The sequence below is a fragment of the Aquarana catesbeiana genome, linkage group LG02 (assembly GCF_042186555.1).
Source record: "Aquarana catesbeiana isolate 2022-GZ linkage group LG02, ASM4218655v1, whole genome shotgun sequence".
NCBI lineage: Eukaryota > Metazoa > Chordata > Amphibia > Anura > Ranidae > Aquarana > Aquarana catesbeiana.
The window spans coordinates 424,579,523-424,593,806 of NC_133325.1; the positions used below are offsets into that span (position 1 = coordinate 424,579,523).

The 14,284-nt window shown below is 40.3% G+C and overlaps 1 protein-coding gene across 1 annotated transcript; it reads left to right on the plus strand.

The window, feature by feature from the left end:
* The first annotated feature begins 2,107 nt into the window (after positions 1 to 2,107).
* LOC141128285 (fatty acid-binding protein, liver) lies at positions 2,108 to 6,847 on the plus strand. Its single transcript, XM_073615490.1, has 4 exons — positions 2,108 to 2,264; positions 3,057 to 3,229; positions 5,863 to 5,952; positions 6,728 to 6,847. The coding sequence occupies exons 1-4, from the start codon at positions 2,198 to 2,200 to the stop codon at positions 6,776 to 6,778; spliced, it is 381 nt and encodes a 126-aa protein (XP_073471591.1). The 5' UTR covers positions 2,108 to 2,197; the 3' UTR covers positions 6,779 to 6,847.
* Positions 6,848 to 14,284: the final 7,437 nt, after the last annotated feature.

Consider the following 14,284-nt stretch of genomic DNA (forward strand, 5'->3'; position numbering starts at 1 on the left):
TGTACACACGCTGACTCAGCCGCCTTCTCCCGCTGACGGCGGGATCGTTGCCCGGGCAACCGCTCGAGCAGAGAGCCCGACTCCTCTCTCCCCGCCCCGAGGGCTCGGGTCTCGTCCTCTCCCGGGCGGCGGTATCACACTCCCCGCGCCACACTCCGACTCAGACAAGCGGGCGGGGGAGCCAAGCAGCCGGGTAAGTGTACCACAGGGGGAGAGAGCTCACTCGAACAGGCTTCAGGCGCAAGTTACAGCAGAAAGACACGGAGGCATCGGGCTGGGGGAAGCTCGCGCTCACCTCCACTCACTCCAGCATCCGGCCTCACTTCCGGTCACGCCCCCCCCCGACAACCAGTTATTCACTGGTTGTTAAGGACGCCTGTGGGTGCCAGCTCCTTAACAATTCATGAACAGGTACAAAAAAGCATGCAAAAACGCATCTCAGGGAAAGGACTGGCCATACAATATTAGATTTTTTTTTTTCCATTCAACTTCAAGAATCACCACGTCACCACTGTTGAAAGCTAGTAGGGACTTCACAAGAACAGCAGCACAGTGACTTGCACTTCTGCTTTGTAGCTCTGAGGCCCCTAGTTGAAATCTTGGTCAGAACACTATCTGCATAGAGTTTGCACTTTTCCCTGTGCTGGTAGTTTAATTAGATCTTGTCTAGAATTTGCTTAAATGTATGTTTGTAAGATAGGGACTTTAAAGGAGAATAAAAAAACAAAGCTCGTTTGTCTGTACTTCTCCTGTAGATCACTGGAGACCAGGTCATTCTGCACTCCTGTGAGCCGTTTTCAGCAGACAGCAGGCTGAAACCTGCTGTTGGCTGACGTCACAGAGCCAGTCCAAGCTCGGGCAAGATGACAGCAATAAAGTTGGGATCCGCCCACATGTGGACTGGAACTTGGCTCAGCCTCTCAGCGAGTTAAGCTGCAAGAGCAGCAGATGAGGGTGTACATATGCCACATCCATGATACTTTGCATTGCAGCAGGGCAAAAATGATCCCCACTGTTCCAGTCAGTGGACAACCCCCTAACTGCCCTGCAATTGCATGCAATGCATATAGTTGTGCCAAGCTAGTGCAGGGTTTAAGGAGTTAAGGCTAGGTTCACATTAGTGCAGGCTGCGGGAAGGTGTGGCACCGCACGCCTTCCCGCACCTGCAGAAAAACCCTGATGTAGTTTGGGAGATGCGTGGTGGTACCATTAATCCTAATGGCATCCCTGCCCACTGGAAACTGCAGCGTGGTTTACCTGACTGGAAACCACACTGCACATGTGGTTTCCCTGCAACCCCACTTTCTGAAAAGGTGTAGGGACCTTTTCCCTGCGTTTTCTGTGGGTATAGCAGCTCCTTGAAATGAATGGGTTGCTGTGCCCGAGCAAAGGCAGCCACAAGGAGGTGAGCAGGTCACATAATCTCTCCCCGCCACCTGTCAAAAGCCCTCTAAAGTGTGATCCAACTTATATGTCAGGGGCACTGCATGTGTAAACAAGGCCTTACTGTTCCTCTTGCTGGAAAGTAAGCTGCAGTGCAATGATTGCCCTGCTTCTGTGCCTCTGATGACGGTTCTTGAATGTTACCCTATCCGTAATCAGATCCCCAGTCATCAGGGGCAGCTCTGACTCTGACAACGCTAAACTTCAGTTTAGTCATAGTCCAGAACATGGCATTGTAACTGCAGGGAGCCCACAGATAATCTTTGTGGCTAGCCCTTTGTTTTCTGCCTGTCTTTTTTGGGAACAGTTTCCATAATTCAGTTCCTCTTTAATAGGCACAAGCATTCATACTTGGTGGACTCATGTTGTTAAAAGACTTCTCATTAGAAGGGTCTATTATTGATCGCATGGAGCCTGCAAGATCTTAATTAGTTGTCGATACTGTCAACTAAGTAGCACATTGTTGTCCTTATTGCTTCATACACACTGGACACTGTCCTTCAGAGGTACATTTTTGGATGTCAGACTAAAAAGGTCTCTATTACATAATATTCACAAATGCAGAAAACACTGGACAGTGAACTATGGGTCATTTCCATGACCATCAAACAAATCATTAATAATTGATAACCATCGGGTTAATAATTATGACATGCATTAGTCTACATAGATATATAGTGCCTTAGTGAAAGAAGTTTACTATCACTCCTGTCATTTCCAAACAAGCGCATCCTGATCCATCACAAGATTCACTATGGCCTTCAGTGGGATCTGGAACGTCTATTCTCAGGAGAACTATGAATCTTTCTTAAAGGCTGTGGGTAAGTGTGCTATTAACTGACAAGCATAGAGACTATGAATTAGAAATACAAATATTTTTGAGTCATAAAGGCATAAATACCAAAGATCCTATATCGTGTTGCAAAAAAATGACAGTAGCTGCATGATTGCTATGTTTATTATGACTATTTTAAGACCACAGATAATTATTTCACTTTATTTTTTTTTTTACAGATTGCAGAAATGGCTATATTAGGAATTATTCTATTTAATATTTAAAACAATATTATAGAATTTAGACTTATATGCTGTGTACCTGTAACATTGTAAAACATTTGTTTTATGATTAATGTTATTCTATTAACTGCCGCTCGTGGTAACTCTTTACCACAAGGGAATTAAGTCCTGATCAGTGGCATCAACTCCTGACTGTTTGATTGCTGCAAGTCCTACTATATAGGGTGCCATGAGTAGACAGTATGCAGATGCAGGAGACTGAGGCAAGGTGAGAAACTTATTGAGCAAACCTTGGCTGCTAAATGATAAAAAGATATAATCTATTCTGAGCATAGGAATATCAGATCTTTGTAACCATAGATACACTGTGCCTCATGTAGCCAAAATTTCCAAAAAGAGAGGATCTTGTGTTGCTCATTGAAGCTGTAGTAAAATTAGTGGATCCATTTTAACGAATGTAGAGGGAATGAATCACAAATGATTGAACTAAAATTTGGGAAAAAGATTAATGGAATGATCTTTAATAAACCAGTATTTTGATTCTGAAAAAAATACTTTAACGTGTTATGTGTATTATACATCCTTTTGCATTCCAGGTGTGCCTGACGACATCATCAAAGTGGCAAAGGATATTAAACCAGTGATTGAAATCCAGCAAAATGGAAATGACTTTGTTGTTACATTAAAGACCCCAAAGAATTCTCAGAGTAATTCCTTTACTGTTGGTCAGGAAGCAGAAATCACAAGCGCTGGAGGGAAAAAGTTTAAGGTAACAACCTAAGCCTACATCTATGAAAGGATAATGCTTGTATTTTTTTTATTTTTTTATTAATGCTACACAAATTTGCATTTCAATTTGCTAAGTGAACGTGCTTGTACATTTCTTCTGTGCAAATGAGGAAAAAATGAATGGTATTGGACTTTTTCCTTTGCTGGTTGAATGTTTTTCATTGATTTAAAATGAAGCATGCTACATTTTAGGCACTAGATCATGCTAAGTATTATAAGAATTTTCTTATGATACTTAGCACCATCTAGTTGCCAAGTTGACATTATGTCAAATAGCTAGTTCCAAATAAATGTTCCTATAACCATGGGATGACATTGCTTTTGAAAAATCCTTACCAAGGAGTAACTCCATTCATCCACCTCCCTCAATATCACTGTCCAGCTATACATCCATATGTCCATCAAGCCAAAGATAGAAATAGATATTTAAACTTGTTTTGATGCTGGTTTTACAGTGAAGCAGTTATGCCTTGGTGTTCACAGCCATTAAATGCCACTTCATCAGGAGTATCATGGGACATGTAATCACATTGTTATAGTATGTACAATGGTTTCCTGTCCAACAAGCCCAAAACACAAGGCACAGGCAGTGTTCCCCCACATACCTAAAGATACAGGAGTACCCAAAGAGACAGGCAGGGGCCCATCCCCCAGACGTCTATATACATCAGATATTTTCAGTGGACATACACATGTTGGCAACTTGTTTCTGATTACACACAAGTCATAGTACCAAAAAGGGTACACCTGTATCTGCCGGTAGATGCCTTGTATTTTGGGCTTGTTGGATGGGGAGCCATTGCACATACTATAACAATATTCCACCTCCAATGATACTCCAAATGAAGCAGCATTTATTGGTTGCAAAGCACATTGGGGTTGATTTACTAAAACTAGTGAGTGCAAAATCTGGTGTAGTTCTGCATAGAAACCACTCAGCTTTCAGTTTTTTTTGTCAAAGCTTAACCACTTCCCACCCAGCCTATAGTCAATTGACAGTTGGACGGGATATTCGTCGATCCGGGTGGATGTCTTATGACATCCTCCCGGGTCATGCCTCGTGCGGAGCGGCAGGGCCAGGGTGTGGCGTGATCTGTCACCAGCTGTGTCCATCGGACATCAGTGTACTAGATCCCTGCCATTACCAAGTGATCGCTGTGACCAATCACAGAAGATCACATGACAATTTTAAACAATGGATGGCTTATTTTCATGCCATCTGTTGTGTACAATTGTGTTGCTAGCTGTGATTGGTCACCTTGATGACATTGTCTAGACAGGGCCAATCACAGCTCATCTGTACCATGTGATTATGTGACCAATTACAGCTATTCACAACAAAACAGACTGAACGAATCAGTTTCATTCAGTAAAAATTATTCCTTATACCAGTGAAGTTCCTGGTATGAACAATCATATTGTGTAAAAAAAAAAAAAAAAAAAAAAATCCTGTTCTATGGTAACACTGTATTGCTCTGGTCACAGTGTAAAAAAAATCATAAATAAAATGTCATAAAAAAATAAATAAATAAATAAAAATATATATATTATATTTTTTATTATTTTTACACACTGTCACTAGTCAGTGTCCCTGATCACTGCCACCACTGCTATATGATAACGCTGCACTGCACTGGTGATAGTATGTAAAAAAAAAAAAAAAACAAATTGTGAAAAAAATCGTTTCTTTTAATTTATTAATTTTCCAAAAAATTATGACAAAAAAATACAACTTCAAAATCTCGCCATACCTCTTACTAAATACCTTGGACTTTCTACTTTCCAAAAAGGGGTAATTTGGGGGGTATTTGTGCTGTCCTGGTGTTTTCAGTCCTCAAGGATTGGAGATAGGCCATCAGGTACATCAGGATTGATCGATTTCCATATATATATATATATATATATATATATATATACCATAGTTTATGGACTCTAAAACTTTCCTACAGACTAAATAATATACACTGATTAGGGTTATTTTCACCAAAACAATGTAGCAGAATAAATTTTGGCCTAAATTTATGAAGAAAGATTATTTATCTGCAAGATTTTATAACAGAAATGAAGAAAAGCTCTTTTCTTCAAAATTTTCTGTCTTTTTTCATTTATTTAGCAAGAATAAAACCCAGTGGTGATTAACGACCACTAAAAAAAAGCTCTATTTGTGTGAAAAAAAGAGAAAAATGTCATATGGGTACAGTGTTGCATGACTGTGCAATTGTCATTCAAAGTGTGACAGCGCTGAAAGCTGAAAATTGGCCTGGACAGGAAGGGGGTAAAAGTGCCCGGAATCTAAGCGGTAATTGAACAAGCTAAAGTTAGAAGCTGATTGGTTTCTATGCAGAGCTTCGCCAGATTTTGCACTCTCCATTTTTAGTAAATCAACCCCATTGTGTTAAGCCACCCCGCCTCACTGTGGAACCTGCATATGGAAACAAAAGGAACATTTTTTTTTTTTTTTTTTTGGCCAACAAATTAAAATTTTAATGGACCTGCTTTTCTGTTTTTTTTGCACATATTTTTTGAAAATACCTTTGTATAATTTAATAAAAACTCAAATAAATAAACTCCAATCATGTATATATGTTATGTTCATGTCTTCTTGGTCTTTAGGTCACTGTGAACCTAGAAGGAGGAAAACTTATCTGCAAGAGTGACACATTTTCTCACATCCAAGAAGTTAATGGAGATGAAATGGTGGAAGTATGTATACATTTTGGAATATCTTGTTATAGAACAGTGTTTTCCCAACTCTATTCTGAGGTCCCACATAAGTGCATGTTTTGCAGGTAACCTCACAGCAATGCAATTTAGCTACCTGTGTGGATATGCTTAAAACATAAATTGTTGGAGTTCCTTGAGGACAGGTTTGAGAACCCCGTTTGGCTTTAGTAGTAAAGTGACTAATACAGGGTATAACAGTGTGTTAAACAAACAAAAAACAAAAGCAGGGATTTTCCCACCAGAATAAACTGATCAGTGCTGCAGCCATTGGCTGCAAGCACTGATCACATACTGTTTTCCAGCCTGACCATTCGGCACAAGCTGCTTCTGTTGGACAGACAGCAGTACAGGTGTACCGAAATTGGCCAGTACCTGCTGAACTGGCCGATCTTCAATAGATGTATACCCAGGTTTATGAATGCATGTTCATAAACATACATGCACCAGGTTGAACGAAAAAAAACTGACAGCTCCCCCGCTGATCTGTTGTGTTCTGACAGGGGGACTTTCACTTTTAATGATAATGGTAAACAAGACAAATAGAGAGGGTGAATCTCCTTGATGGGGGCACAGACAGCAAAAAAAAAACAAAAAACTGACAGGTGTTCTAACCCCTCTCCACTCTATCCAAAACTAAAAAAAAAAAAGTTTTGACTTTAGCTATACTTTAAAGCGTTCTCTCAGGACAAATGACATAAAAACATTAAGACAGTCAGTATGCAAACATGACATAAACTTTCATTCTTTTTTGCAGCAAATCACCATCGGCTCAACAACACTGATCAGGAAAAGCAAGAGATCCTAACTTAAAGATAGTATTTTTTTACCACTAAACTGAAGAAGTCTGTTGCCTAATAAAATAAAATATATTCAAGTGTTGTAATGTGTTTTTATTTTAAAATATGCCTAAAGTACCGTATAGCATAGCTAAAGTATATATATATTTTGTGTGTATATATATATATATATATATATATATATATGTCCTTGTAATTTCCTGCACGCTGAACTGATATAACAAATCATCTCATCGGCTTTCCTAGTTCTCTTCTGTGTACTACAAAACATCTCCTGATGCAATGGAGATGAGGGGCAGAAGAGGTGTTTGTAGTCCAAGTCAGGAAACCAGCCTTGTTTGATAATGTTGCTCCTCCATAAATACAGTCCAGTGAGTGAGTTTTGTCACTCTAGGACAGTGATGGTGAACTTTGGCACCCCAGATGTTCTGGAACTAAATTTCCCATGATGCACATGCTTTATGCAGTGTAGTGGAGCATCATGGGTAGTTCCAAAACAGCTGGAGTGCCAAGGTTCACCATCACTGCTCTAGGACAAGGATGTGCTACTAGTAGGATCAACAAGTAAAAATAAGGGGAAAAGCTTTAAAAAAGAAACCTAATACAGCCACTTCATCTAAGCACTGGTAATCTGCAATACTGTATAAAACATTTTTTGGGTTTACATACCCTTTAAGATATGCAGTAAATCAATGAAACAATCACCTGCTTGAAGAAAAGTTCAGGCTCTGAAATAGATGCATTGCTCTAAAGGCCAAAACCACCGAAAACTGAACCTTAAAGAACAAAAGTGTTCCTGCTTCGTGTTTGTTTTCTTAATTGTGGCTACTCTCCTATCTTAGCATTAAAGAGGACCTATGTATATCTGAAGGTAATTTAAAGTGTTGTTAACATTATTACTGGAATGGCTAACTAGGAGCATTAAAAGAGCTCAGTTGCCATCAATACAGAAAATATTATTGATCGGGGCTCATCTAATGCTAGGTACATGACAAGGAAGCCTAGGCATTTGTTAATGATTTGCATGGAAGAGGAAAAGCTGCCAATATAAACTCTGATCCTAACTTTTAACAGAGATAACATGACCAAAGCCTAGGATTTTGGTCACTTGAACAACATTTTCTCCAGAAAGGCTATGAATTTCATCTTTTCTGTTGCTCTTCAATTAGTCTTCATTGCATGCTGTTATCATATCTCTTTATCATTTGAACATAGCTGAAACTGTAATGCAAGGGAGTCTGCCTGCTTGATTCCCCCTATTCTGGTGAATACTCTACAGTACAGAATATTTTGTTCTTCTAATCATATACCCCTTTATAGTGACTAACAACCTACATTGCATCCATATTTATACACCTCAGTTATGGGGAGCCAGCAACAACCTATGCATCCCTCTTATTGCCATCTGTCTTTGGTGATCAAGAAAAAAAGGGTCCCCAAATAAAATTACTTTTAAAAGGTGGTCAATGGCCCTTACAGTAAAACATTTATATTGGTACTTAAAGTGTTACTAAACCCAGGACCCTGCATTCACTATATCTGGTCTCACACAGTACACAGAACATGGAAATGCAATTATGTTAGTAAATATAAACTGCTAAATACCTTTTCTCGTCAGCAGTATATAGCAGTCTTGTGACTTCTATCAGTATCTGGCTAAAGCTTGTAGGAGAAGTTTTCATTCTCCCCTGATTGTCCTATGAGGCTGCAGGACCTCTGACTTTCTGTCTGGACAGTGATGGTTGGCCCCGTGCTGATCACATGCACCGTCCCAAGAATTAAAAAAAAAAAAAAACTCTCTATCAATACACACCAAACTGAGCATGTGCAGAGTGACTCCAAAGTGTCCGTCTTATCAGGTGATGGATTGGGCACTGTGGAGGAAGGGGAGAATCAGAGAAGGCAGGCTCAAACAGCCTTTTTACACAATATGGAGGATAACTCCTTAGGTTCTACAGTAAATGTAACAAGCATGCTTTACTGCATATACAGACTGATTTTACTGTTGTGGGTTTAGTAACATTTTAAGTAGATATGCTACACTTGCATTATTAATCAATCTGGTCATAGAAAAATGCCCTATTTATGTTGATGATCACAGAAAAAAATTTACTTTGGTGGTCACAGGAAAAATGCCACAGTTTTACTGGCGGTTAATAAAAAAGTAATCCTCACATTGGTGACCAGTATAAATGCCCCTGATGGTATTCATTGCTAATGCTTTCTTTACGTTGGTTGTCTCTTGTTCAGTGGAGAAGGGGCCATTATGGTCAATGAAGAAGGCCAAATAGGCCTCATTACATTTGCAGACAGTGAAGAATATCCAGATTATGTTGTTGGTCACACAACTGCTCCAGCTGGAGTTACTTGATGTATAACTGCAGCAAAAACTTTTTTTGTAGTTTTGGATAGAGTGCAGAGGGATTAGAACGCTTGTCAGATTGTATGGCTCTCTGTGTCCCCGTTAAGGACATTCACCCTCTCTATTTGTCCTGTTTACCATTATTGAAAATGAAAGTAAAAGAAAATCCCACATTTTTAGGTTGCCCACAGAAAAGTAGTAGAGGGGAAATCTTCCAATCGGGACACTAGTTCTGATGACATGGGGGTCCCCAAGGAATTCCCTTAATTTGCAAGGATTTCCTCTCACTTCCTGTTTGGCTATGGGACAGGAAGTGAAGGGAAATCTCCTCAATGGGACACAGATGGTGAAAAAAAATCTGACAGGAATTATAATTCTCTACTGTATCCAAAATGAATAAAAAAGTTTTGCCTTTAGTTCTACTTTAAAGTGTTACTAAATCCAGGAGCCTGCATTCACTATATCTGGTCTCACGCAGTACACAAAATATGGAAATTAAATTATTTTAGTAAATATAAACTGCTAAATACCTTTTCTCATCAGCAGTATATAGCAGTCTTATGACTTCTTTCAGTGTCTGGTTAACGCTTGTAGGAGGAGTTTTCATTCTCCCCTGATTGTCCTATGAGGCTGCAGGACCCCTGACCCTTTGCCTGGACAGTGCTGATTGGCCCTGTGCTGATCACATGCACTCTTCTAAGAAAAAAAAACCTCTCTAGCACTACACACCAAACTGAGCATGTGCCCCCAATGCTCTGTTCTGTCAGGAGATGGTTTGGGGACTGTGGAAGAAGGGGAGAATCAGAGAACACAGGATCAAACAGCCTTTTTACACAATGCAGAGGATTAACCCCTTAGGTTCCACAGTGAGTATAACAAGCATACTTTACTGCATATACAGACCAGTGACGTGCAGTCAGGGGAGGAAGGTGAGGCATAGCCTCACCTGCCATGAACATAAAAAAAGAAAAAGGATCGAGTTTCAAGGGTCATAGCTCAGCAACCCGGGGGGTAGGTGGCTGAAGTGCCACCCCACCACTGGTAAAAATTTGGGGCTCCTGCCACCTATGGTTCTGGAGATACGGGGCTCCATGCGCAGCCTGTCAGAAGCCACATACAGAGCGACCAGTTTAAATACAAGTTGGCACACTCTGTTTGCAGCAGACTGAGAGGAAGTCGTGATGATGGAATGCATCAGGGCATGACCTTACAGCCACCGGAAGTGACGTTTTGAGGTCCACAGCCAGGAAGAGACAACCTTTTTTTCTATCGAGTACCTATGGGATATCCAGTACAGCTCTGACACCCTCCATGATGTGGATGACATTCGTTGGTAACATATCAAGGCCTGATGTGTTCTACTTTCTGGTGAGTGAGTACCCCTAAGGGAAGTGTGACGCACGGCTTCAGGAGTCTGGTGTGAGGTGCACATCTTCAATATTTTAGGACCACTTTAGGACCACCATCTGTCATTCATTTTTTCTCATGTGCTGCAAATCATATGAAAGCTGGGTATATTAAGAAATGACAGTAACGCTGCTTTAGTAATCATTGTATTCATTTAAGTACTTGTGGACATTTTACTATTTTGTATGAACTGTTTTTTTGGCAATTTATTGCATTTTAAATGGCAGCTGACACTAGTATCGCTGCGGTTCATCGAATCCCTGTGATTAATGCATAGTGTTTATTATTGTTATATTTACCAGCTCCATAGCGCCGAGATAGTGGAAGAAGGCCTGGGTTTTCACTATATTTAGATAAAAAGAATCGTTGAGATATAAGCAAAGGTCATAAACATGTACAAGAACTAGAACAGGGATCATAGATACAGGTACACGGAAATAGATACTCAGAGAGGCAACAAATAAGTGCACTGAGCAGGTTTAAATAGCTTTCCGATACCTCAGAGGAAGTGGTCGCTAACATCTAAGCACATGTACTTGTAAAGACTTCATTCAGTTGTCTGGGGACAGTGGATATATAAAGTCTACACACCCCTGTTAAAATGTCAGGTTTCTGTGATGTAAAACAATGAGACAAAGATAAGTCATTTCAGAACTTTTTCCACCTTTTTAATGTGACTTATAAATTGTACAACTCAGTTGAACAACAAACTGAAATCTTTTAGGTGGAGGGAAGTAAAATAAAAAAATAAAATAATATGGTTGCAAAAGTGTGCACACCCTTAAAGTAATACTTTGCTGAAGCACCTTTTGACTTTATTACAGTACTCAGTCTATTTGGGTATGAGTCTATCAGCATGGCACATCTTGACTTGACTAGCAAAAAGTGAAAGCTGCTACAATTTATTTGGAGAGTTGCTGTGATTTCACTTTTTGCTTTTAAAGAATTTACTTCATGTGAGTTTAATGATTGAAGACTTTTTCTGAGTGTTTTAATTAAACTGGTTTTACGTTATTACACTATTTGGAGCACTTTATTATTTACATGTGGAGAGATCCTAAGTGATGTTCACGGTTGGATTCTGAAATTCACTTAGTCCCCTTTCACACTTATACAACTTGTCCCACGATTTTGTACTGCAAAATCGTATGACAAGTCATTCTCCATGATTTTCAATGACTACCATTCACATTGGCACGACTTTAAGTCGTGCCGACTTCATAGTCCCTGCACTACTTTGGTCCAACTTCCATGCGAGTTGTACTCTATAGACCTCAATGTTAAACCCTCAAGTAGCATGCAAATAGTACCTGAATAATATAGACACAATTTCAGTACGACTTTGTAAGCACAAGCCTCACACCATGTATGTTTTCATTTGTTAATACCAAAGTTGTGGCAAAGTCGTACAAAGTAGTACTGATCCCAAATCACGGCAAAATCGCGCAAATTCGTGGTAAAATCGCGCCCGCGAAATCATGTTAAAATCGTGCGACTTTGAAGTCGCACAAGTGTGAAAGGGGCCTTAACCCCTTTGTGTGTGGTTGAAAGTGCTTTAGCCAAGCACGAGAGTGCAAGGCATTGGAAGCCGGTGAGTGCGTTATCTGAAGGGTGCGGAATCACTGTCACATATTGGTGTGGTGGAAGAATTAAGAAGACACTACACAAAGCTTTAACATTGGAAAAATATGTTTATAGACTTTTTTTTCAGATAAATTTTCTTTTTATTTTTTATTACTAGTCACAGGGTGATCAAACATTCATTGTTGCATGATTAGTTAGATACAGAAAAGTAAGTTGGGACTTTAAATAAGGTTAAAGGGGGCGTTCAAATCCCCTCCTCCATCCCGGTTCAATATACGGTATATAAAAAGAAAAAAACAAAAAAGGGAGAACAAAGGACGGGACTTTAAATGAGGCACACGGGAGCAGATACAAAAATTAAACGCAAAACTAATTTATATAGATTCAAAATAATCACATATTTAATATCATTGCACATAGCTAAAAAGAACTTTGTATTTCATCAAAAATAAACATTCCAACATGGACTTGTTTGCAAATACATGATAAGTTATATATCTAAAAAGGTACAATGATATAGGGTATATGACACACAGAGGTGTCCATTAAAAGGGATTACAGGCATACCCCACTTTTAAGTACACAATGGGGTTTATTTACTAAAGCTAGAAAGTGCAAAATCAGGCTCACTTCTGCATAGAAACCAATGAGCTTCTAACCCCAACTTGTTCAATTAAGCTTTGGTAATAAAACCTTGAAGCTCATTGGTTTGTATGCAGAATTGAGCCTGATTTTGCACTTTCCAGCTTTAGTAAATAAACCACATTGTGTACTTAAAAGTGGGGTATGCCTGTACAAAGGAAAAATGCAAATAAAGATGGAACGTCCATACATGATTGTTGGTTGGGTAGTTGTAATCTCTACGCGTTTCGGGACCTTATAGCCACTTGTCAGGAGCAAAACCGCAAGGGTTACCTAGGGATATGAGAAACAGCCATACTTTAAAAGATTGAAGAAAAAGAGGGGGTGGGCAAATATAGGATATGTCCCCAACATATGTACACTTAACCCACCAACTTACATATATGTCTGCGCAATGGCGGTGCGGCCCCATGGGTCAGGCCGACCAAGGATACCACACCCCGGAGCTGAGGGGGCCCACCCAGGTGGCACACAACCGGCCCAAGGCCAAACCCCTGGTGGGTCACAGATGGAAGTGATGATGGTGGATGGTGAAAGGAAGAAGGAAGTGCGAAAGGGACGGTTGTCCCCAAGATTGGGGGGGACCTGTGAAAAATTGAGTGAGTGGGACCTGTGAAAAATTGAGTTCCCCCTCCCCCTTGGTGTGATGCGGGGAACCCGCAGTGCACGTCGCAGCTCTGGGACGTGACACGACAGCACAGCCAGAACCACCAAGGGCCACCGACACCAGGGCACACACATAATATGCATGGTCATGATTTATAAACATGAAATAACAAATATGGCTGCAATTATGTTAAATAGGGACAAATGCATGATTAAGAAAATAAAATAGAAAAAATTCAACAAATAGAAAATTGCCAATAAATTGGAATAAAAGGACCATAATTGTTATTAATGCGACCGTGTGCCTCCAAAATCGGTTGCATTAACAACAATTATGGTCCTTTTATTCCAATTTATTGGCAATTTGTTATTTCATGTTTATCAATCATGACCATGCATATTATGTGTGCGCCCTGGTGTCGGTGGCCCTGGTGTCGGGGCCTCCCCCACTGCACGTCGGCATCATGCATCCTGTGCTGGCTGTTTTGGCGTCCTCATGGCATACTTCAGTCGGACTGTTCACCATCTCCAGCGTTCGGGGGACTTGACATGACGCATTCGGTTGAGCGGCTTGGTTTTACCGGCCGTCTCTCCGGAGCGCCTCCCTTGCCCCCATGTTCGGCTGGTGCATGACGTTGGGGGCTTATGCATGGCGGCACCTCCCGCCTAAGCCTCCCCCTGTTCTTTTTGGGCTTCACAGTCTGGTTTCCTCCAGTCATCTTTTCCCCCTTGGAACCATACACTTTTTGGCATCCCTTCCCACATTTAACCTTGAGCAGGTATCTATATTTTTTCTTTTCACCCCTTCATTATTTTTCCCAATTTTTCTTTTCCCCCTTTTTCAGGCCAAGTATCTTGCATCAGTTTTTCCTTCACTAATTTGACTTATCACTCACTTAATTTTTCACAGGTC

Excerpts from the sequence above, each read along its gene's own strand:
- LOC141128285 (XM_073615490.1), top strand. The coding sequence starts at position 2,198 with ATGGCCTTCAGTGGGATCTGGAACGTCTATTCTCAGGAGAACTATGAA. Across the intron at positions 2,265-3,056 it reads ATCTTTCTTAAAGGCTGTGG|GTGTGCCTGACGACATCATC; the intron begins GTAAGTGTGCTA and ends TTTGCATTCCAG. Across the intron at positions 5,953-6,727 it reads ATGGAGATGAAATGGTGGAA|CAAATCACCATCGGCTCAAC; the intron begins GTATGTATACAT and ends TCTTTTTTGCAG.